This window comes from Sprattus sprattus (genome assembly GCF_963457725.1).
Source record: "Sprattus sprattus genome assembly, chromosome: 18".
Classification (NCBI taxonomy): domain Eukaryota; kingdom Metazoa; phylum Chordata; class Actinopteri; order Clupeiformes; family Clupeidae; genus Sprattus; species Sprattus sprattus.
Window position 1 is genome coordinate 14,846,634 of NC_137916.1, and position 23,304 is coordinate 14,869,937.

At 39.5% G+C, this 23,304-nt stretch overlaps 2 protein-coding genes across 2 annotated transcripts; both read left to right on the forward strand.

Moving 5' to 3' along the window:
- Positions 1-8,259: 8,259 nt before the first annotated feature.
- colec10 (collectin sub-family member 10 (C-type lectin)) lies at positions 8,260-14,427 on the forward strand (the record flags this gene model as incomplete). The annotated part of the gene is made up of 6 exons (XM_080856015.1): positions 8,260-8,374; positions 9,452-9,523; positions 12,191-12,262; positions 13,258-13,311; positions 13,510-13,605; positions 14,003-14,427. The coding sequence occupies 6 exons, from the start codon at positions 8,260-8,262 to the stop codon at positions 14,425-14,427; spliced, it is 834 nt and encodes a 277-aa protein (XP_080712141.1).
- Positions 14,428-16,006: 1,579 nt separating this feature from the next.
- On the forward strand, positions 16,007-21,741 carry mal2 (mal, T cell differentiation protein 2; the record flags this gene model as incomplete). Its single annotated transcript, XM_080857203.1, has 4 exons — positions 16,007-16,120; positions 16,623-16,793; positions 19,866-20,030; positions 21,670-21,741. 4 exons carry the CDS (start codon positions 16,007-16,009, stop codon positions 21,739-21,741), a joined length of 522 nt encoding a protein of 173 aa, XP_080713329.1.
- Between the last annotated feature and the right edge of the window lie 1,563 nt (positions 21,742-23,304).

A 23,304-nucleotide genomic window follows, 5' to 3' on the forward strand; every position in this document is an offset into this window, starting at 1 on the left:
TAGACTCGTGTTTTGTTTACCCTCCTGGTGTTGTTTAGTTAGCCTTTTACTTTCAGAGATTGTCTCTTTGTTTTGCTTGCGTGTTCTTGTGAACCCGTACCTTAGTTAACGCAGTGCTGTGAGCCTGCGCCCCTCCTGGGCTAGACTGTTATCCAGGAGCGAACGTGCCTTATTTAGCCGTTCAGTATCCCCATACTCTGTGCTGTATATCCATTCGCAAAATAAACAAACATTCAAGCAGCAATTAGCTGAGGTACTTCATGTCCCTGGTACAACAAAATACATGTAGGACCAGGGACAATTTCTACCTGATGCAATCAGAGCAACCGATGCATTAGCAAATGTTACATGCTAGCATTACATAGTACAGCTAGCTGTGCCTGACTGTGTGACTATGCAAGCTGCAAGCAAGATAAGTGGATGGAAAAAGACACAACCTGTGCATCAAACCAGATAAAGGAAAGTCTGGGCAAATTGTCACGGAAACAGCCCATCCATTTGAGAAACATTTCCAACTGCTGCCCCAGGCTATTCATTTCCATGGGAAAAGATCAGGTGAACAAATCTTTCTGGTTGGAGTATTGCTAAAAAAATAATGATGTCGTTTAATTCCTCTGCTCAACAGAGAAGCCAATTGGAGATTATAGGATTTAGTGAGAGTTATTTTTGTCCAGTTTAGAGATTAAATATTTAAAAATCACAAAATCAGACCATTATTCTCATCGGACGATTCTCAAAGGATTTCAGTATTGGGGTTAGATATTCTCATCATTCTGTCTCATAATAGTAAACCTCAGTATTCCTTTTTTTTGGCTGACAAATAGACTATATCATCTTGGTCTATGTACTCATAGGCAAAAGTCTACATCTAAGTGACAAAAATGGCCAGACCAAAATGTTGAAAGCAGTTGTTTTGCCCAGAGGCAGGTGTGTCATCTCCACCACTCCTGGTCCCTTCTATTTAGACAGGTGCAGTTTTGGAGGGAGTTCATCTCCAGATGGTTTGGGAACGTTGACTGTGTCTAACGGTAGCTCGGTCATCTGATGCAATTATTGGTTGTTTTGGCATGTGTTGCCGAATGTGTAATGTCTTTATCTTATTATTCGCCTTACAGCAGGTCTGCGGAAGCAGGCAGTGTGTGAGAATATAGGAATATAAGCAGCTGATTCAGGACTTAAGGTACCTATATACATTCAAGGGCAATAATCAGTTATAAGTACTGTACTTTAAGTTGCTGTACAAGTCTTCCAAACTATAATACAATTAATCAATAAATCAATCAATAAATAAATCCCAGAGTAAAGCTATTCTCTCTTAATACAGGGGTGGCAACTGACACAAACATTACAAGGTCCATAGACTGCTCTTGATTTGGACAGTTAGGGTGTTGGCTAATTAAGTTCGCTATAAAATGCGGTTGCCTTGGTAAACTGGCCTGTAAATCTCGACTTTGCATATAGTTTGACATCAAACTCAGTAACCTTTCAGAATAACATATTTTATTGCTGGTAATAAAGTGTGGTAAGCCTCGATAATATATCAAAATATGCTTTTTACTTACTCAGTTTAAGGTAAGGTAGGAGAGATGATTAAAAATCATGGCTGTGCCTGTGACACTTTAGGTCAGGCTTCTGTTTAGAGCCCTTTATGAATGAAAATATCTGATCTTTTCCCAGCATTAGAGAGATGAGGATAACATGTCCCATCAAGGCTCCTTTGACGCTAAGTGAGATAAGCCAGTTAACAGGAAACAGAGTGTTTACAGCTGTACATGCTATTATTTTCATTCACTGCATACTTGGTTGGTCTGTTTTAAGTTTATATTTAATATGCAGCTATCGTGTTGTGGTGAAGTTCATCTGTGCATCATTTAGCAACTTTCATCAATCAAAGTGCAGATGAACGCTGTGGGGCTAATGTACTTACATGTTATCACCCATTTTAGGCATAAATTCATCGCAACGTGTGCCTAAAAACATGGTGTGGTATGTCAAAACAGACCACACATGGCTAAAACCACATTCTGCCTGCTGCAGGAGTGCAGAATGACAAGTTGCGCTTTTCTGGAAAAAGTTTATGGGAGGAGAAGTGCAAGGAGTGACTGATTACGTATTCCGTTCTTCACGGGACAGCGCATGTCTGTTTTGCTGTGAAAAATGTCTGCCTTTTTAAAGCAGGCATAATCCAGATTGTGCACTAGAGGCATGAATAGATTAAACTTCCATAAACAATGGAATCTGTATTACAAGAACGTTTTAAATGTTTTGCTCATTTGTACCATGTTTGTGCTCTGTAACACCTGTGCATCTGCCTCTCAGCCTGAGTCTTCCATCCAGAAGGCAGTGGGTTTGACACTAACAGCTTTCTGTAATCGAAACCATTTTCACTCAAACTGCTCATTGCAGTCTGTCAAGAATTAAAATCGACTGATCAAAACCAGACTCGACGTAACTCGCAAAACTCACCTGCAAATGATCCGTTTCAGACACCACTCACAGGCCTCTGTAAGCTACATGCAGTCTTTCAGTTGTCAGTATCTGCAACAAGGATCACAAAAAATGTGTGAATTCATTGAACTGTGAAAGAACTACTGCAGAAAGTGAATTCATTTATTTTTATTGGGGACCTAGTCCAAACCGTGTGGCAGTACAGAGGTGAGGTACATAAAAGAGAGCCAATCTCTCTCTGTGTGCCTCTTTCACAGGCTCTCTGGAACATCACTTCAAAGTAAGGTTTCACACAGTCTGCCTCTCACTCACTGGCAGTCTGCTTGCCTAAAGCAACACAAGCTTGTCCAAGTTCAGTCAAAGTCCATCAGGCTGATCCAAACTTTAGTCATTTCATAAATCACACACCACAAATTAAGTTCTTGGTGTGATTTATGACGCCGGGAGAATGCATGAAAGTACGCTGCTCTGCTTGAGTTCTGGAAATCAAAATCCCCTCCCCCCTTTTTAACAACTTGAGAAATAAAACATGATAGTTCAACTTGTAAAAAATAATCATTAGTGTAGGGTTCCCTACTGGGAAAGGAAGTAACTTACATAAGTCTTTGGTGGACCTTCATAATTCAATGCACTGAGAATTTTGAAAATAAAAACAAACAAAATGAACAAAAAAGTTTTCAGCATATTCTGGGCCAACCCAGATGCTGTTGTTTATAGGTTGGTTGGCATTGTTTACCTCTTCTATTGTTTTTGCCCGGGCATTGCTCCTGTGCTGACAGGGCAGGCTGACAGGCTGGAGTTTGATGAGCTGCAATGTGTGATGGAATTCTGCCGCCACTCTGGATGGGCAGGACTACAAAAGTGCTGCAGTGCCAAGACCAGATGGGAGACAGGAGCGGGAAACTGCTGTTTCACAACATAGAGCCGGTAGACAGGGAATTTTCTTCAATTAGCTTAATGCAGCCACAATGACGGAATTTCATATAAGGACAATTAGAGCACTTCCTTGGATGTTTTGATCAGGGGTCACATAAACCACATGTACACACTAGTTCTGGAAAGTCTCCCCCCCCCCCCCCCCACCCCCCCCACACACACACATTAAATTAGTCTGGATAAAATTGAGGTAGGTAATATGAAATACAATGTGATTACAATCTGTTATTTCTTGTGTTTATTGTGAAAATACTTACATATTTTAAATTACATTCTCTTTTGTCTTCTGAATCAGATTGTAATCTTTGCACATAATGAAAAGAATGTGAATGTAAGGTCATTTCTGATTGGTTCTGAATAAATATATTTCTTAAATATCTCAAAGTCTTTTGGGGGATTAATGTTCTGAATAGCAAAGAGTGATACTTTTCCAGGAATTTTGAGTTTGGTAAATGAGCAAGAAATACCACAGCCTTTCATTTTCACAAGACTTAAGAAGTATAATTATGCCTTGCTAGGGACATGAATGGCATTCAAGCTTTTAGTGGGGATGGATTTGAATTCCTTTTTTGGCTGTGTTACCCTGCCATTTCAATAATCAGTATGAAACAATGGCTTGTTTTAAGAACAGCAATAGCAACTGGATGTGGTAAATAGAAAACAGAAAATAGTATGCTAACCATGTAACCATGTAACCATTGTAAAGAGAACATTTTCCTCAGAAAACATCTTCCTCAACACCTGATGAAATTATATATACCAGATGAGTTTGGAAAAAGACAAAGGATTTGGCACTGTTCTCTGCCAAGCCAACTTCACCAATAACCGAGACAAACAGTATGTTTGCATAATTCCACATCTGTCCATATAACCTTCTTATCCATCTGCAAATCACAGGAAATGTACCCTTAAGCAGCTACCCACAATGCAAATTACATTAAACCACTTTATATACTATGAAGTGCAGTAGCTGGGGGTTATGATTTCCATTTTGTCTGGAAGAATTATTTCAATTCAAAAGATAAGACTCACTACAGAGGACAAATGTTATGACATGAAAGCGCATTTAAAAGGAAGCTGTTCTGGGTGGAATATGTGTCAGCCCCAATGAAACCTTACTCTCTAAAAGAAACCACAGTGATTTACAGAGCATTTTCAAATTATTTATCAAGAGCAAATTATTTCAGACACATGTGCTCTAGTCTAGTGGGTGTACACTACTGATTCCAAACAGTCTGAATAACAAGGAACCATGTTTTAAATATACTTGTATATCAGTGTTTATCAGTTGAAAAGCACAAGAGGACATTAATCATTCACTGAATGAACTTAGTTTTAAATTTCAACTATGACGTGTTGTTTGACTCTTGTATTAGCATAAGCAAATCAGCAGTGTAAAATTTGTTTACTGAACTTTCTAGATCCATGAAAGACAACAGAAACATGTGGTGACGAAAAAAAAAAAGGTGTTTTCCATTTGAAAATGCAAATATGTCCACTCATATTCCATCTCAAAGCATCAGAAAACCAACAGAAGAAGTTAAACAGGCTGTGAAACCACCGACAAGTTTGAGAGCGAATGCCGTTAGCTGTTCCTGTACAGTCCCACACAAAAATGAAGCAGGGATTTTTCCCTTCCCATCTAGGCTTTTCTACGTACAAGAGTTGTAAAGTCATTGTAAAGTGAACTATCTCTGTGCCTGATTTGCTTCCCACTGTGTAAACGTCTGCTGGCTTGCGGTGTGAATCATGGCGGACTACGCCAGCAGGCCTGTCATTAAACCACATGTCAACTATTAGCCCCTGTGATAATGGGACAGATCCAGAGACTATTTATACCAGGCAGTGGGAGGAGAGGAGAGCACCACTTTCTCAGACCACTTCTGTGTAAACATTTGGAGAGAGAATGATAGAGATGGGAAGAAGAAAGGGGAAGGAGAAGAGCACTGGTCTAATTAATGCACCAAATGAGAGTTTGCATGTTGTTTTCTTACAGCCTGGCAATTTACACATTACCTCTGTTTGAAACACATATTTAATCTTCGACAGTCATTTTCAAATGTTGTCTGAACAAAAAAAAAAATGTTTTCTGAAGTTTGACCAGATGCTGATAAAATAATGAAATGTGTATTTAAACTGTCTGACTTAACTGACAAAGGTTTGATTGTAAATCATATGAGCGGTAATTCTCTGCATGAGTCACCCATACACAGGGTATTTGTGATATTAAATATTTGCATTCAGACAACAATCCATTTCAATGCGTTTCCTGTTTCATTGTATAATTTATCTGCCTGTTTAAGGAATGTCTGATAAAGCATTCAGATGAGAGGATATGTTCGGCTTTGTAAAGTTGTCCAGATGCATCTTTGCTAAGGTACGTGGGATATAAAATGCCAGAGAAGAAAGATTTGCTTTGTTGTTGTGCAGGTGTGCCGATGTGTAGGTTTCTTCAGATAATCTCTAACCGATTTCCAACTTGGATTTTTGTGTTACGTGGACATGTGTCTTTATAGCCTTATTTACATGAGTCTTCCTCATTAACATTGCATGCTGACTGACCAATCGCTTCTCAACTGGCTCTTTTCAGACCATGAACATTTAAAATGTATAGAACGGAAGGCCCTATCTACCACCAGAATTGTGCGAAAGAAAAACCTGACCTTATAAGCAGTCCCCTGAACAGTACTCAGCTGCATTATTTAATTAAACATGGGAGTTATTTTGACAGCACATGGTACAAGGCAAATTATGTTATTTTGTCAGGTTAGTCAAATAACCAGGTTTTGCTTTACCAACATCTGGTCTCATAGTCATTGCCTAAAAACAGCTTCACTGCTTAATTTGGACATATTTGTATTAAATAAGATGAATATGATTCACATTTCCTTTTTTGTATAACCCTCCATTAACTTAATGCGCATTAAAACCTTTCCTTAAGAGCCATTATAATACAAGGACAAACATTGAAAAAATGCTTTGTGGCAACTGAGAGAGTCCTAAAGATCAAGATTAGGTTGTATCATGCCAGAATATAACTTTACTTCTGAGAGTCTCACTGTAAATAAACCACAAACATCACATTGTTAATATTCTAATATCGTTGTCTTGTACTGAAATAGATTTAAGAATATGAAGATTCATTCTAACACATTTTGGTCCTGTCTCTGGTCTTTTTCCTGTCCCTGAATCTGAGGTTCCTGTTTTCTCCCTCCTCTGATCAGCAGGACTGTCTGTCCTCTCTATCAGATTCTGCCAGAATGAAGAGCAAACAGAATGAGAGGAAACGCAATTTATGAGCAATTCACAGCGTTGCCAAAACATGCGCAGTCGTTTTTTCTCCCATGGATTCTGGAACTCTCAGTCTGAGTTCATGCATTTTTCATCGCATCCAGTCGAGCAAGTGGATACAATTATATAAGACTGTCCCTGGGGAGTCAGAAGGGACCACTGACTGCAGCCAAGTCACCACACCTAATGGGTGGGGCAGCAATATGCCAAGACTGAGATGTTCCTCCTTCTCCTCATAAGAGAGGTCAAAGAGAGGGATGGGAGTGATTGATCGGTTCCTATAAGCCAGTTTGTTCTCATTCTTTGAAATTTCCACATGTGAAGACATGTGCCCACAACCAGATACTAAGGATGAAAGAAATGCAACTCCTATTTTCACTCTATTACAATATAAATTCAAAATGTTAAACACAATAAATTAATTCAAACCATATGAATTGAGAGTAGCACATAATAATTCTGACCATCTTAAAACATCAATATGCTTTTTCTTTTCATTCAAACTATCACCATTCATATGTTACACTGTCTTTTCTGGCACCATACCTCAGCTCATCCATGAAACACTGAACCTGAAGAAATGTTTCTCTTTTCAGCATTATTTTAAATAACGTCAAATCATTTTCAATTTGAGCTTCCACTTTGTCGTTTTTGGAAATACAGTGCAGCAACCTTGTCCAACATGGACTAAACAGCATGAAGCAGATCAATAGAATTGTGTTTTTAGGACAAATCAGTCTCTATGATAGAAACACTACCAGAACTCTCATTTCAGATAAATGAAACACAGAACTGAAGGTCTGAAATGAATCAAGGTCCACAGGTTAAACAAACCCTATTTCATTTTTAGAGATTTTTTTATAGGAATATAAAGTAGATTAGGGTATGGGACAATAGATGGGCTCTTTATTTCAAAGCAATAGATGATGGTGATTGTGGTGCATTAAGGGAGCATTTCTCCCCTTGATAAACAAAGGGAGCTTCATTTTCAGGAACTACTGAGATGAATACAACGCCCGTTCTAAACTTTAAAGGAGCACCTGAGAAGTAATTGTGCACTGGTTCCCCACTCTTGTTTCATTAAAACACAAAACAAACACATTTGTGATTTTAACCCTGCTCCTACAAGACAATCCTTAGTGATGACACATTCCACACAATGAGACCACAAACTCTGACAAAAGCATGACACTGTCTCAACAAAGAAGAACACAGCTCTGATTAAGCGGCCATAAATAAACTACACAGTTTAGTCATGATCACTGGGAACTTGACTTCATTTTCAAACCATAAAGTGGGCTGGGGTGTCAACATCTGTGTTCCATAAACATCCAATGTCAAGATTAATGGCGTTACATTCTTTCACATATTTTTTAATTAAAGCATTAAAACCCTGACCAAGTGACAAATCTCAATACCCTGTTCACCAGAATCTTCCTCTCAAAAAAAAAACCCTGTGAGAAGGGAGTGCCAGGTCTGGACAGTGTTGTTTGACAGAAGAGTGATAAGTTCTGGTAAACGGGTGGGAGTGGAGCCGTTCTTTTGTCCTTTAGTTGGGAACTCTGTCTAATTTCCCAATTAGACATGGCTCTCCAACTTCTCGGCAGCCAGTTCCTACTGCTCTTTCTTCTCTGCTCTGTTGTCTCAAAGATTTCTTCAACTGAGGTCTGCTCAAATACCCTTCTACCAGGATCAAAAGGTATTTCTGAGCCGTTTCAATTTTTCTAATGACAACCATAGGTCAGCTACCAGATATTTGGTGTTTTATTTGTCTCACATTGAAATATGTAGACATTGCAAACTGCACGGTTGGAAATATAATTCTGTGTTGCATATTTGGAATTGTTGCCTAAGCCAGTATTAATAGTTTTGATTAAGTCTTGACAGTGATACTGATGAAAGCTGCCCACAACTTTGGTTACGCTAGTTTGAACAAACGGAGTAAGTGCCAATGCATGTACTAAAAGCCAACCAATGTGGGAAAACGATGATGGTGCATCTTAAAATATGGCTTCAAAACTATAAATCAATATATCAATAAAAATCACCCTGATTGTGGCAGAAGTGTAAGCTCCACAAGATCTGCAGCGCGGTCTTCTGAAAGACAATGCTGTCATGTGTGTGTGTGTGTATGGGGGGGAGAGAGACACATATTATAGGCAGTAGTGGTGTTAGTGCAAAACTGTATCTCTTTGTTTATGTGTTTCTTTATGTGAATGTGAAAGTCCGGTCAGCAGGACAAGTAACCTCAGCTAAATTAGCCGTGTGAAAGCCTGTGCAGTCATGCAGTCAGCTCTTATTCTATCATATAAAACAACACCCACTGCTGTAAACATGGCCTAGTCTGAGTTCACTCTTGGCCCCGCACATACTGCAGAGCAAAAAGTCACCTAAAGCACTGGCTGAACACATGTTCTGCCTCTGCAGGGAAAACTGTAAAAAAGTGCTTTTTGAGGAAAAGTCTCTCTCTCTCTCTCTCTGCCTCTGTGAGCGAGCGCCAGTGGGTTAAGCATGTCGGCCTATCGAATGCCTGTCTGTCTGTATTTAAACAGCTGGACTCCAAGAGACATGCTTATTTGGTTAAGACCCATCTCAAACATGGTCATCTATGCTTTGTCTTGTCTCCATCGGTTTTGTGGGGGTCTCTGTCCTTGAGTCTGTTAGACCTCTGATATGCACTCTTTCTACTGTAAGTGGGATCTATTAGGGTCTGAGTGTCTGTCTCTATTCTCGTCTTTGTCACTGTCCTGTAACTTTCACTTCTGCTCCTTGGCAGGTGATGATGGCGAGGTTGGCCAGGAGGGCGAACAGGGAAAGCAGGGAAAGACAGGACCACCCGGACGTCAAGGTCCCAGTACACCCCACACAACCACACATCCACCACACACACACACCCACACACGTGTGTGCACAAACAGTTCTCTCAGGTCTGTCCCCATACATGTCACTGGGGTTGTTGGTAAATGCTCGGAGATTAAAGGGAAGTTGGTTGGGGCGCAGAGTATTTACAAGGGGCCAGAAATAACCAGCATACTGCATGCAAATCTTCTAATTTGAAAGCCTAGTAAACAGTGGCGTGGGCTGCAGGAGTCCCGAATTAACCATGGCCATACACAGAGTGGGTTTCATGACATCAGTGCTCTAGATTCGGATTTCGAGCTACTGCAAATGACGTTGCACTGATGTGGCTCTGACAATTCAGTAGAGGGGTTGGGCCTCACTATTCCGGTAGTAAAAACTGTTATTTTTGAACATTTTTTGGGTTTTTTAAAAAGTAAAATTGGTCTCACATTCACATTTTTCATGTTCCTTTCCTCAGATCCTAAAAAAGACTGTTTTAATGGCTGAGCAGAACACTTTCATCTTTAAAGAACTTTGCCATTGCCTTTTATGGTTAAAAATTTGCCAAGGAAAAATATATGCATTCCCTGCACGATAGGTTTAATTTACTAAATAGCTTACTGGAATGTTTCGTTCTCCAAAACAATAAGGTTCACCCTCAAATACTTCCATACAGCATTTTCCTCCACACAGTCTCAGATTATAGGCCATTAGTTATGTTATTATGAATATTATGAGAGCATGTAATGATTCTATAAAGCTTAACATAAAGTACGCTGTGTACACTACAAATATGTAATTGGTATACATACAAATATCATTATAAGCGAGTATAAAAGAGTTTGCCAGTTTATGTAGAATATTTTCTAAATTAGTTAATCTATCAAATATCTGCTCTGAGCAATGTACAAAATGTAAAATCACCATTAATAGCAACGGCTCTTGCTGTGCGGTGGGTGTTCTCTGAGTGCCCACAGTATTTGACCTTGCAGTCGTCAGGGTGACGTCGCCTTGCCCTAATTGGGTGTAGAAGGAGTTGAATGTCGGTGGTTCGGAGAGAGCCAGACCACCTCTTCCCCTGGGGAAAGTCTCGTCAGAGGCAGGCAGACGTGTTAATTGCGGTATTCGGCCGTGGTGTCGCCATGTGTTGGGGAGAGGAGGTGGTGTGGGCACTCCGGCTTTCGCGCTTGCACATCCCCTTCCAGGCAAACTGTTTATTTTATCGCTCAGTTACACACAAGCCACACGGAACAATAAGATCCCCCCCCTCACTCAGATTCACAAACATCCATCTTACTTGTGTAAAGGAAATGAACAATTCTGCCAGGAAGGGTACATTTCAGTCATTTCCAAACACAACAAAGTGTAGAGATGTGTCTGTTATTCTGTGATGCTGTATGCCATATAGTGTTTGTAGAGGTTGGGCTCCAGTTTATTTATAGGCCTGCAGCAACATCATGCCATCATCCTTTAGCAGAAGTAAATCTGTTACTGGAAACTAGCAGTGACACTGAACTTTTGAAAGTCCTGTATATGTTTTGGAGGTTTTCATCTGGCAGCAGAGCTTGACAGAGGCAGGCTGGCTCTCACAGTGAGTCTACAGAATTCTCACCCCCCGCCGTTGACTAAGCAGAAAATGAGGGGAAGCCAGACTGCAATTAGCTTTGATTTCGGAAACACCACAACATGGGGCACATTAAAAGGAACACGGTGATCCTTTTTTTTTTTTTCAAAATACCAGGTATCTTTTCACAGGGTACAAATCTTGATGAGAAATGTCTGCTTTATGTGGAAAAGCCAATTATATCCAAAAACTTTCCTTCTCATCTGATATAGCATGAGAGTTCCCATGAATCACTCCAAATAATAGCAAAGGAAATGTGATTCCTCAGTGAGGTCCAACCTTCACAAGAAACCAGACACAAAAAAAACTGAAATACATTTCTACAATTAAAAAAAACTCCAAGGACGCACTTTCTTTCTGAGACTTCCAACCGTGTCTCCATTCCACAGATTTAATTTATTAGTGCTATCCTCCCTGTATTTACTCAGCAAAGCGTGCAGTCGAGAGGAAATACCTGTGGAGCTTTACTGGGTCTCATTTTAGAGAAGCAATTAGGGTAACTCTGGAAAAACAGTCAGAAAAGTGCTGTGTGAAATTACTGACAATTACTGTTCCATTCAATCTGCGTCAATATACTTTTCAACATCATGACATCATGTGTGGCAAAACACCACTAACCAGGTCTACTTCAGGCTTCGGTGTTAATTGTTTGTCGGTGATGCATATTCCCTCTTAACTTGATATGAATCATTTACTTTAGACAACTGTGAGGCTCATTTGAAGCTCTGAATCTTGAATCCCCCACTACATTCTAGCACACTCTGAACCCTATTAACCAGTGGTTTACAACTGCTGCCACCAACACAGTCTTGTTCGCAATTTTAGTAACTCATGAACAAAAATAGAAACATCTACTAAATGAAGATTTATGGTTTTGTCAAGCAGTTGTTTAATCATTTCAGCCATGCAGTGGACAAACTATTTACAACAAATCAGCGAGTGTCGATTGCGTCTGTGCCGTGTAATCACCAACAATCAAATCCATCTGTAGCACATATCTGTTTATTTTTGGTGAACATTCTCAAGGTCTTGCCCCATGTCTCTGTGTAGGCTTGGCTGGAGAGCTTGGGAGTAAAGGAGAAGTGGGACAGACAGGGAAGACCGGGCCAGTAGGATACAAAGGTAAACACGTATGTTTCATACAACATCCATCTCAGAGTGAGATGGGCTCTGTCACGGTGTCAACATCTATTCATTGTTTTATGTATGTATAAAATATATAGTATAGTATATTTATATATAATATATAAAATATAGTATAGTATATTTATATATATATATATATCGTTAGATAGCTAGATAGATACATTTGAAGTTGTCACCTCCACTGAGATTGATTTTGAGGCCCAGACCCCTCAGTATAATGACCTGTGTGATAATGCCCTCTAAATCAACTATGCTGGATGGGAGCCAGTGCCGCTGATGAGGCCCCTTAACATCTACTGTTTGTGTGATGTGATACCCCTGGCACGACCTGAGCTTCTTTTCCGGAGATAAACCTTCATCTTATTTGCTTTCACAAGACCAGGCCGCCGAAAACAAAATGTTTACAGCCCGCTGTCTGTTTGAGTTTACGTCTCCCATCTGAGAGCAGTTGTACCTCTGCACTCCTGCCTCCTCAGCGCCATGCCCTGCTGATTAGGTTTTGGAAAGGGAACGGCTCCTCTGATGAATGCGTATCACACGTGTTTACTGAGAGCTCGCTCCTGGCCAGGTGGCCTCCACAGATCTGTTTCCTGGAGCCTCATGTAAGATGGGTTTCAGGTCAGATTCTGTGTCACACTTCACTCAAAAATCAAATTCAGCCACTATGTATAAAGAGACGTTGCTTTAAGCTGTTTATGAAAATCCACTGAGGGGTCATGCATCATTATGGAGTATATTGTCTCCCATTTTTTATTTTTTTTTACTAAGAGGGAAAGAGCCATGCACCTTAAGTAGTGTACCTTTTAATGTTCCTGAGCATTGCTGCACTATCGGCTGCTGCCATCTTGTGGGTAAATGTCATCAATTATCTGCTAAAGTGTAAGACAAAGGGCATGACAACAATTCAACATTTGAAGGTGGAACTACTCCACGGATCCAAAGTAATGTGACTAAAGTCAAGTCTTTTTCAGGGTACGAGGGAGATCTTGGTGCTAAGGGACCTTCAGGACTAAAAGGAAAGCAAGGTATAATAGTATTTTATTATACTGAGAGTAATTTACATGGTGACAAACAAAGAACTAGCCCATATACCACGTAGTGGCCTTTCACATAAACCATGTTTAAATTATAATCCTGCTTTATTGATGAAGAAAATAATGATAGTCCTCTCTGAAAGTATGACCACAAATAAATACTATGTAATACACGATTCAATAAAATAGGTGCAACTTGTGACTGTGGGAGATACAGAAAGGTTGTTGGCCAGATGGACATCAACATCAACAAGCTAAAAAATGCCATTAAGTTTCTAAAGAATGGTAAGCCATGATTTCCCTTATACTTTAGTCATTTAGGTGAGCTATAAAAATCGTTTTTTAAACCATCGTAGATGATAACAGGGTGTTCCACTGCACAGCCACTTTTAACTTTACAATCCTATTTCTAGTGTTTCTTGGGGAATTGAAATCAATTCAATTCAATTTTATTTATATAGCGCCATAACAATACAATTGTCTCTAGGCGCTTTACAGAGCCTGAGTTCAATAGCCATCTGTTCAGGGGCATTACATAAATAGAATTTGATTGTAGAATCATACATGCATTCTAACATAGACATGCTAGTACATGAGATTACAGCGTTTTATTATGTAGCCCACAACTATTTTTATAAAACTGCAAAAAAAATGTCTTAACCTTTCTGTTTGTTTTATATAGTGATCTTAGGCATCATGGAGACAGAGGAAAAGCTGTACCTGATTGTCAGAGAGGCCCGAAAGTACCAAGATGCTCTGGTCAACTGCAACCTACGGAGCGGCACCCTGGCCATGCCCAAGAGTGAAGAGTCTAACTCAGTGTTAGCAGGCTATGTCACTCAGGCTGGTCTGACTCGCGTATTCATAGGATTACAGACCAGCGAAGAACCGGGCATGGCTGTGTATGCAGACCAGAGTCCTTTACAGAACTACAGCGCCTGGGCGGCGGGGGAGCCGCAGGGAGTTGCCTCTAACAGCAGCTGTGTGGAGCTGAGCAGCGCAGGGCAGTGGAGCCAGGTGTCCTGCCATGTCAGCATGTTCTACGTGTGCGAGTTCAACAAGGACATCTCCCATCACACTGAAGCTGTAACAACAAGGAGGGCTTAATGAAGGAGGGCACTGAAGAGTTGTTTCACCTCATAGCCACTCATTAGTGTTTTAAGTTTTGTATTCTTATGCATACTTGTATATGTAGCACAGTCTTTACTCCCACAAAATGTTCAAACACTTCAAATTTTGCTATGACAACTTATGAGACACCATATATAACACAGCAAAGCTCCATAACGGGACTTTAGTATGCTGTTTTTTTTGGTGGGGGTGGATATATGATTTATTGAAAGACCATCCTAACACTTAAAACAAATAAATAAAATAACTGACTTCACATTACCAACGAAACTCCTTTCTAACACTCTAGAAACTTCGAAGCCATGATACTCTTTTATTTCCAACACTAATGTAGCCAGCTCAGGCTAAAAATTGGGTCCTTTCAGAGAAGTTATGAACCAATTAAGTTATGAACCGAGCATTATAGTACTACAAGTGTTTTTATGGATATAGTTACATCAGATGGAGGTTAATTTCATGCACTGTAAGTGACCCCTCACTGAAATGCTCGTCCAAAGTATGCTGTATGAAACCCTTACATTCAGTCCTCACAACTTCTGTGCCCTACTATGAACCCAGCAGCAATAGGCCTTATATGTTCACACAGCTTTATGTTGTCTAATTCATCATCCAGTTAAACTGTTAAGTTACTATCATTACTACAATGTCATAACTGCAACAAGGACACAGGACTACTAAATGTCCTCTTCCCAAAGACAGCCATTAAAATCAGTATTGCATATATTAATGTAGTGGAAGTACACAATACTGTAAAATAGTTATAGTTAAGGTATTTGCCAGACATTTTTGTCCATAGCGTATAACAGAAAATGGCCTTGCAAGACATTTCATTATCACTACCATTACTGGGTAGCAAAACTCTTTTCCTTTACGGTTTTGTATTATTGATTTGGATCTGGGAAAAGACCAACACTTCACAATAGGTTATCTAAACAGTAGCCTGGTTTGCTTATTCATTTGTTGTAATCATTAACTCATACTCTGCCTAGAAACACAATGTTTAGAGTTTTGAGACAGAAATTCCTCTTGTTCCAAGTCCCCTTTAAGTCAGAAACTGCACTACATTAAGACATGGATAACTTAATTGTATCTCATTCTATCCTAGGAATAGTCTGTTTTGTAGGCAAAGCTAAGCAAACAAAATGGAATATGGAGCAACTGGCACTACAAGGAATTTATTTGTAGCCTCTACTGTAAATATGTAGAGTTCACTGCTATCTCCTTGGAATTTTCTTTCTTTGAGATAACATTTACTTAACTGAAGGCCCACCCATGAAGGTCGTAGCTAAATATTAACCACTTAGTAGGAAGTGAAAATGATAATTTGAATGCTTATTTCACACACTACAAAGATACAATAATAGGTCTATTTTCCTTTTAAAATCTGTGTGTCAGCTAAGCATTGACGCAGAACAGGTGTCTGTGGAGTCAGAGTAAGCTCTAAGACTGGGAGTGGATGGGAGTGGCTGTACACCTGCCCAACCTGTTCGTGACATATGACTCCGGCAGATTTTATCCTTGAGTCCTTTGTTGAGGTTATCTGAATGGTGGCGGGATGGCGGATCCGACAAATCATGCTGCTACGTCTTTCCCAGCGCCGACGATTTCGTTACCTTTGGGACCTGATGTATTGAGGACATACTCCGGAGCCTTGATATGCTTAGAAATAGTAAGTGCTGTTTGTAGGCTACGGAACATTTTTAACAAAGCTATCTGATCTAGAACTGGGAAGACATATTTCCAACTAAAATAGCTATTTAGTGTAGTGTATATTGGTGTCTTTAGATGTCGTAGGGCGTAATCTTTTGTAAGTACAAAAATGGTGAACACTAGGTTACGGGGGAACAGGTGCGGGCCTTATGCCAGCCCGTAAAAGTTGAAGGCTCATGGTAAGAATCTGGCAAGTTAGCCCAGCCTTATCGATTCTAATGACGAGCACGGTTGAACTTCCCGTTACTATTAGAACACACTTAATCGTAATGCAACATACACCTAGACATAAGCCTACTCCTGTTTACCAAAGTGGGAAATCCTGTAGTGCTATTTTTGTATCGAACAAATGAAACGCACGATGTGGATAAACTTGATAAACCAACCCTGACACATAATGTTGTGCTTTTATGAAATATACGCATGTTGTCGCTGAAAGTATTCTACACTTTCTTTTTCAGGTGTTTGGAGGACTGGTATGGGTCTTGGTGGCGTCGTCCAACGTACCCGTGCCTCTGCTGCAAGGCTGGGTGATGTTTGTATCCATAACCATGTTCTGCTGCTCTACGGTATACCTGCTTTTGTTCTTACTTCGTTTGGCTGATCGAATCAACACAGACTGGAATTTCCTGGTGGGTTGAATTAGATTTTTTGTTTTCTAAGTTTAAATGATGAAGTGATGACGATATAAGTTGCCCGTTTTGCATGTCAACCGTCGTCAATCACCCAGGAACGAAGAATCCGTTTGGCCATTAGAAGACTACATGATTATCACAGGTGTAGGTTAGCAACGCACCACCACTGTGGATGTGTCACTGGCCAATCGTAAAGAGTAAAAAAAATCTTCAATGAATGCCGTCCCTGTATAACCCTTAAGCCAGCGGTTAAGATTTGCGTGAGAGCATCATTTTACTATCCTCTGCCACAACACAATTTGGCCTATAGTTCACAGTAATGACAATGTAACTTTAAAGGGCTTTTGCAGTAAGAAGAACCCCATTGGCAAGGTTAGGAATATTGTTCATATTTCTTTCATTTCTCAAACCCTATACTGTAGGCCTAGGCTATATCTCAGTTACAGAGATACACATAAAACACATACAAATCGATAGTGGATAAGATGAGAAGAGAGCATTCAAGTATTGTAGAACAGCTTAGTGGGTATATAGTGTTCCTGTAATGTTAATCTTGCAAGGGTAAGTGGAGCAATACAAAACGGGAACTGTGTTGATGGTGGCAATTATTTACATTACAGGTAAATAGGCTAGCACAGAGTATGTGTAGATGATTCATGAACGAAGTAGAATAAATGCATGATAGCGTGGTTGGGAATGGGTAGACATAGGCAGAGGGTTCCTGCAAGTAGATCAGGTACTGTCTGTAGCCCACTGCTGCTTAACCCAACAACAGGGCTGACAAGAAGAAATAAGTATTTTGCGACAGGTGCCAGGTGTCTTTAGTCTCAATTTAAAGTTGGAAAGGGTGTCGACTTCTCAAACAGGAGGGGGGCTTGATAGCAGAAGGCTCTGCCTCCTATTTTGCTTTTTGATATTCTTGGAATTTGGAGACCTGCACTCTGGGTGGTCTTGGGGACAACTCATTTCTTGAAGTAATTCTGAGCTACTCCGTTTAGAGCAATGTATGTTAGAAGGAGTACTTTTGACAGGGAAACAGTGCAGAGAGGCAAGTACAATTAGTTCTGTATTAGTCCTGATCCTGTGCAGTGCTCAAAAATGTTTTCAATCCCCCCCAGCTGTTGCTTTGTTTTCTCGTTTTCTCATCCCTTTTTTAAATGAATGGGGAAACACTTCAGAGAACTCAAAAACCTTCAGGTTTCCAACAGCCATGATTCAACAACAACCAATATTGCTGCTGCAAATGCTCAATGCCAGCATTATGCAGCCACACTAATGTTTACAGTTTACATTGCACCTAACAGTTTAACCAACCTCATGGATACTTATCTGGTGTGCTTTTTAAATAAATGAAAAAACCAGCAGTACTGGATTATTTAAAGACTAGGTAACAATGTTGGATGTCAACAAAGGTAACAAACAATGTTGGATGTCAGCATTAAGTTCACTTTGCATATAAGCAGAGATGTTATATGGGAGGAGACAAATCACTGTTGGGAAAAGGAATGGGAGAAATAGGAGGGAATCCTTAATGCTAAATATGGCGGATTTGTAACTGGAAGTCCTGCCCTGTATTATAGAGATCTAATCATATTGTTGGAAACGGCATAACTGACGTTTAGCCTCCCTTGCACATTCTGTTTATTTCCTATTGTTTTTATAGTAATAGCCATACCGTGAAATTTGGGGCATGCGCAGTGAGCAATTCAACACAAAAAGCAGTTGGAGAAAAAGTGTTCACACCATTTATGTCAGATTTAAACGTGGATTGGTGAGATGTACTTTTAATGTCTGTTTGACTATCCTATGTGTAGTTATGGATCTCTCCCCATTCATTAAGATAGGAGCCTGATCTCTCCCCATTCATTTAGATAGGAGCCGGACCTTGTTTGCCCGAAATAGCTGCTCGGAAGCCCTGCCAAGATGGCTGCTGAGTGGCGAGACTTGCCTATAAGGACTTTGGTATTAGCCCAGCATATGGAGTGACCAACGTTACTATCTAACTAGAGTTTAGACAGTAAGTCTGCTTGAACGTAAGCAGGATTTATGATAAAATAGTTATCTCCCGATGACTATCTCTGTAGGCATCATTTTCATGTAGTCAGACACTTATCATTACGTTATGAGCCTGTCAGTGGCGGGAAAATGTGGTTTACTATGACATAGATGCATGCCCCGTAGGATTACATTGTATTGCAGTTGAACTAGCCTCGTCACTTGCCAAACTATTAGAGGCAGTCGTAGAAGATGACATAATTTTGGAAGTGGCAACCCGCTCTGACAGCCACTGTAGATTGTACTACATGCTTTGAAAGGGAGGGGTAAGAGAATGCTCTCCAGTTGGTTGCAATCTGCAACCTCAACCTCATGCCACTAAAAACTACACACTGTACCTTTCAATCAATGGGAGTGGCGCAAATGTCTTTCTAAAGACATAGTTCTCTGCTGTATGCTTGCAAAGAATATAGCTGCATCTAGGTCAATATTAATTAGTTCAAAAACCGAGTTATTCAGATTACTCCCTTGAAAAAAATGAAGGAAACCAAATGTAAGCTGTGGGTTGTGGGTAGTCTTAAAAGAACACCCTGAGGGCCGATGAGAAACAAACATATCACCACGCCTTGCTCTCACATGGGTTAAAAAAGAATTTGAAAACACAGTTTCACTGTCTGAAAGATGTGCCAGTTCCTAAGTCTTTTTTCTACCGCCCTGGCACCATAGTGGCTGAGTAATGTCTGTTTTATGATCATGATAAATGAACATAGAGGTTTCTCACCCAAATGAGTATACTACATAATACTTATTTTAAGTGGGTCTGGCAACAAGAGAGTTGCATCAGCAACAGTTGCTCCAAAACATCAGATAAAAAAACACATACTATGAAATTCAAACAAGTTACATAAGTTACTGAGGACACAATGATGTTTTTAATTATTCTTGTAAATATTTTAAAGTATTAAAGAAGTACAAGAGGGACCGATCTCCTATGCTGTTAAACATTCAGTCTGCTTCAACCAGTCTCCTCTTGAAAAATGAATTATGATAAGGTTCATTGTGTTTTTATTGCAGGACATGTTCTACCATTTCATTGCACTTCTTTGCTACTTTGGTGCTTTTCTGCTGGAGGCTGCAACTACATCTGCGTGGACGCTAACTAATGTCACTGCCATACCGAGTGGGAACATCCTGACAGTCCTCAGTGTTCAGCAGTACAACATTAATGTGGCAGCTACTGTAAGTATTTTATGCTGATTTTTGTATTTCTTTGTATGACTTACACAATACACCACCAAGATATGCATGCACCCAATGCACACCCTCAGTTACCACAGCATAACTAAGCCCGGCAAGTGATTACATGTGGATGTGGGTTCATTCTCACTGAGGTAAAGATGAGAATATTTGAAGTGTGGTCAAGAAATATTGGGAAAGCCAGGAAAGTTGAGAAGAAAAGTATATGAAAACACAGCAAGAGAGAAGAGAGCGGTCAGAGGACTTGTACCATATGCATGCAGTTTGTTCTGAACATTAGAAGGTGATTTGAAGGTGACATTTTGAACTATGAACTGACAACCCTGATCCACAAAGTCACTGATAAGTAGAGCGTGCTATATAGCAACACTAAGGTGAAAGAGCAGAGGCCTTTACTCAGCTAAACAACAGTGGATGTTATGCAGTCTGTTTTGTGTGTGGCCACTGTGACTAGGCCCTGTCTGATGAGTCTTGGCAGTGACGGTGCATTAGCAGTCAGAAACAATAATTACACCTATTCAAAACAGGGGCCTGAGTGTTTCAACGTCAGAACTGGACTCCTGTGAGAATGTCGGAGTTGCTATGCTCAGACAGTGAATGTGTTGTTGCCCCAGCCCCCTCCCATACTGCTGACACTGCTGAGCATCAGACCTGTTTGGGTCTCTTCTGGGTCTTGAGTGTTATGTTAGTTACAACACCACCTTTGGGACTACCTCAAGGCTATTACTTAGTCACCACTAGATCATTCAATGTTTGTGTTACAGTTTTGTAAGGCTTTGAAACTATAGGCTATTTTGCAAAACTCTACACACTAACCACAAAACCTTAAACCAGACCAGCAAAACATTATACATCCTTGCAAAAGCAATCAATTCCTGCAATTCCAAACTCTTTTAAAAATTGTTTTTGCTGTACAGTATAAAACATTACACACAAACCATCTTTAGAATAAGAACACTAAGCAACAACTATGCACTGATAGCTTTTTATGTGTGCAGGGCATAGCCTTTTGCAATAAAGTTTTGTAGTAAACACACATGCACAGGGTTATTCAAAATGTGTATGAGTATGGATGTGTATTGCGAACATAACTCAACTATTTATACAAATAAGAGGAAAAGTTGATTTTCTTTCTCAAAATGTTCTCACGTAAAAAGTGTGTTATAAAACTACAATCTAAGTGAAAAGCAGGGAACGTGCATTCAGTTTCGTACACTTAGTAAAAGCCTTAGGTAAGTGTTAGATAGTGCTTCAAGAAGACAGTGCTTCAAGAAGACAGTGCTTCTGTTAGTGTTTAAGCATTCAGAAAAAAACAGTAATAGATATTTAATCTTACATAAAAGTTGCTATAGACTACATAGACTTCATCTATCATCTATCTTCATTCAACGCAAATCAAATCATGTGGACTGGTATTGAAGATGTAATGGTTGAATTATTGAAATTTTACATTAACTATAAATCAGTAATACTACTAATTCTGTAATACTAATGTTTTATGAGTGCTTTCCTACTCCTACCACTGAAAGGTCTATGCTACAAATGTGTGTGTAAATTTCACCACTGTAACATGAAGTATACAATGAAAATGTAGCCTCACTGCCCTGTCTTTCTCTCGCAGATATTTGCCTTCATGGTAACCATGTGCTATGGATGCAGCATGTTCATGGGCTTTAAAAGATGGAGAAAGTAGTACTGAGAAACTCTTGTACAACAAAGACATTCTCACACACATTCTGTGGTGATATCCTACACAGGATAATTTAACATTAGCCTACATGATATTTTATGTTAAATGTAAAGGGGTAAAATGTCAGTTTATGCTTGATCATGTTGTAGTCTCATGTAATGTGGAGGCATTTGTACTATATGTAAATGTATTCTCATTTAATATTTTGTAGGTCAATTATATTTCACTGACTGTTGATTGATTTATAATTTGCACCAAGTATTTCAGACAGATTGGAAAATAGTAAAGTTATGTCATTTGAGTTATGTAAATGTGTTTGTTCACTGTAGTTACATACAAACATTTGCTGTAGGTTACTCCTATACAAACCATCTGCTATAGGTTTGAGAGCTAGAATTTTATATTTGTATTAGTGACTTTGCACTGGTATAATAATGAGTATATCTATCCTATTGTATTAGGCTCATCACTGTTCAAACTACAGCACATTGGCTTGTGATGTATGAGATACTGTATCCATTAGTGTTTGGGTTATTGTTTGTATAATGTATTTTGTAATAAATAAACAAACAAAAAAGATTAAATGTTTTAGTATTGTAGTTGAATGTATTGTTATCTCCAAATCTTTGACTGCTCTTATCACACACTGATATCACAAATATTTAAGGATCAAATCCTGATATTGATAGAATCTTGAGGTTAGGTTTCCTGGCCCACTCTTTAAGAATCTCCTATCACTTTTTTCCCAAATAGATAGTGGATGATTCAAACTGACCATGAGGGGTTCAACCAAAGGTTGTAGTTTTTCGCACTTTTGTGATTTGCAAATTCAACGGAAAATCAGTTATTTACCACGTTTTCTCACGTAGAAACTTTATTCTCACATCTTTCAATGCGTAAACTTTATGCTTATTTACCTCATTGACACATTCTATCAATAGAATAAACTCAAGGCATCACCAACTGACCTCAATAAGCACAACTTTTTCATGGTGGAAAAACTGAGCCACAAATTATTACAGACACATTAAGTCAGAATTGCAGAATCATTTGTATGCCTATATGCTTTGGAACAATGGATTGTAGAAAATGCAAGAAACCAGAGGGGTGGTGGAGGAGGACAAGCACAAAGAGGAAGAGAAAGAGTAAGGAAGAGGAAGAGAAAGACCACAGTATCAAAGACAAGTAGTTTCAGATTAAATTCATCATGCTTATAGTACATGGGCTGACTATGATGTAGTTGGATAAAGAGTGCAGCCAAATTTACAGTGATCTATGTCACAACTGTATCCATGTTCAGTGTATGTTGCATTGCAAATGCCTGTATTGTTCTGTAAAGTTGTAGTGCGTGTATCTTGGACCTTGTTCTCACTGTAAGTCCATAGTGCACTGTGCAAGTCCATAGTGCACTGTGCAAGTCCATAGTTCTGCTGAATTGTGTTATTGTTTTGGTAGAACTAAAAGCCAGACACCTTCTGGGGTTAGGCAGGCAAGACATGTTTGAGCTTTTCAGTCAGGACAGAAAGTAGTACAGAAGTTCCTAGAGTTTTCCCAGTATGTTTTCAT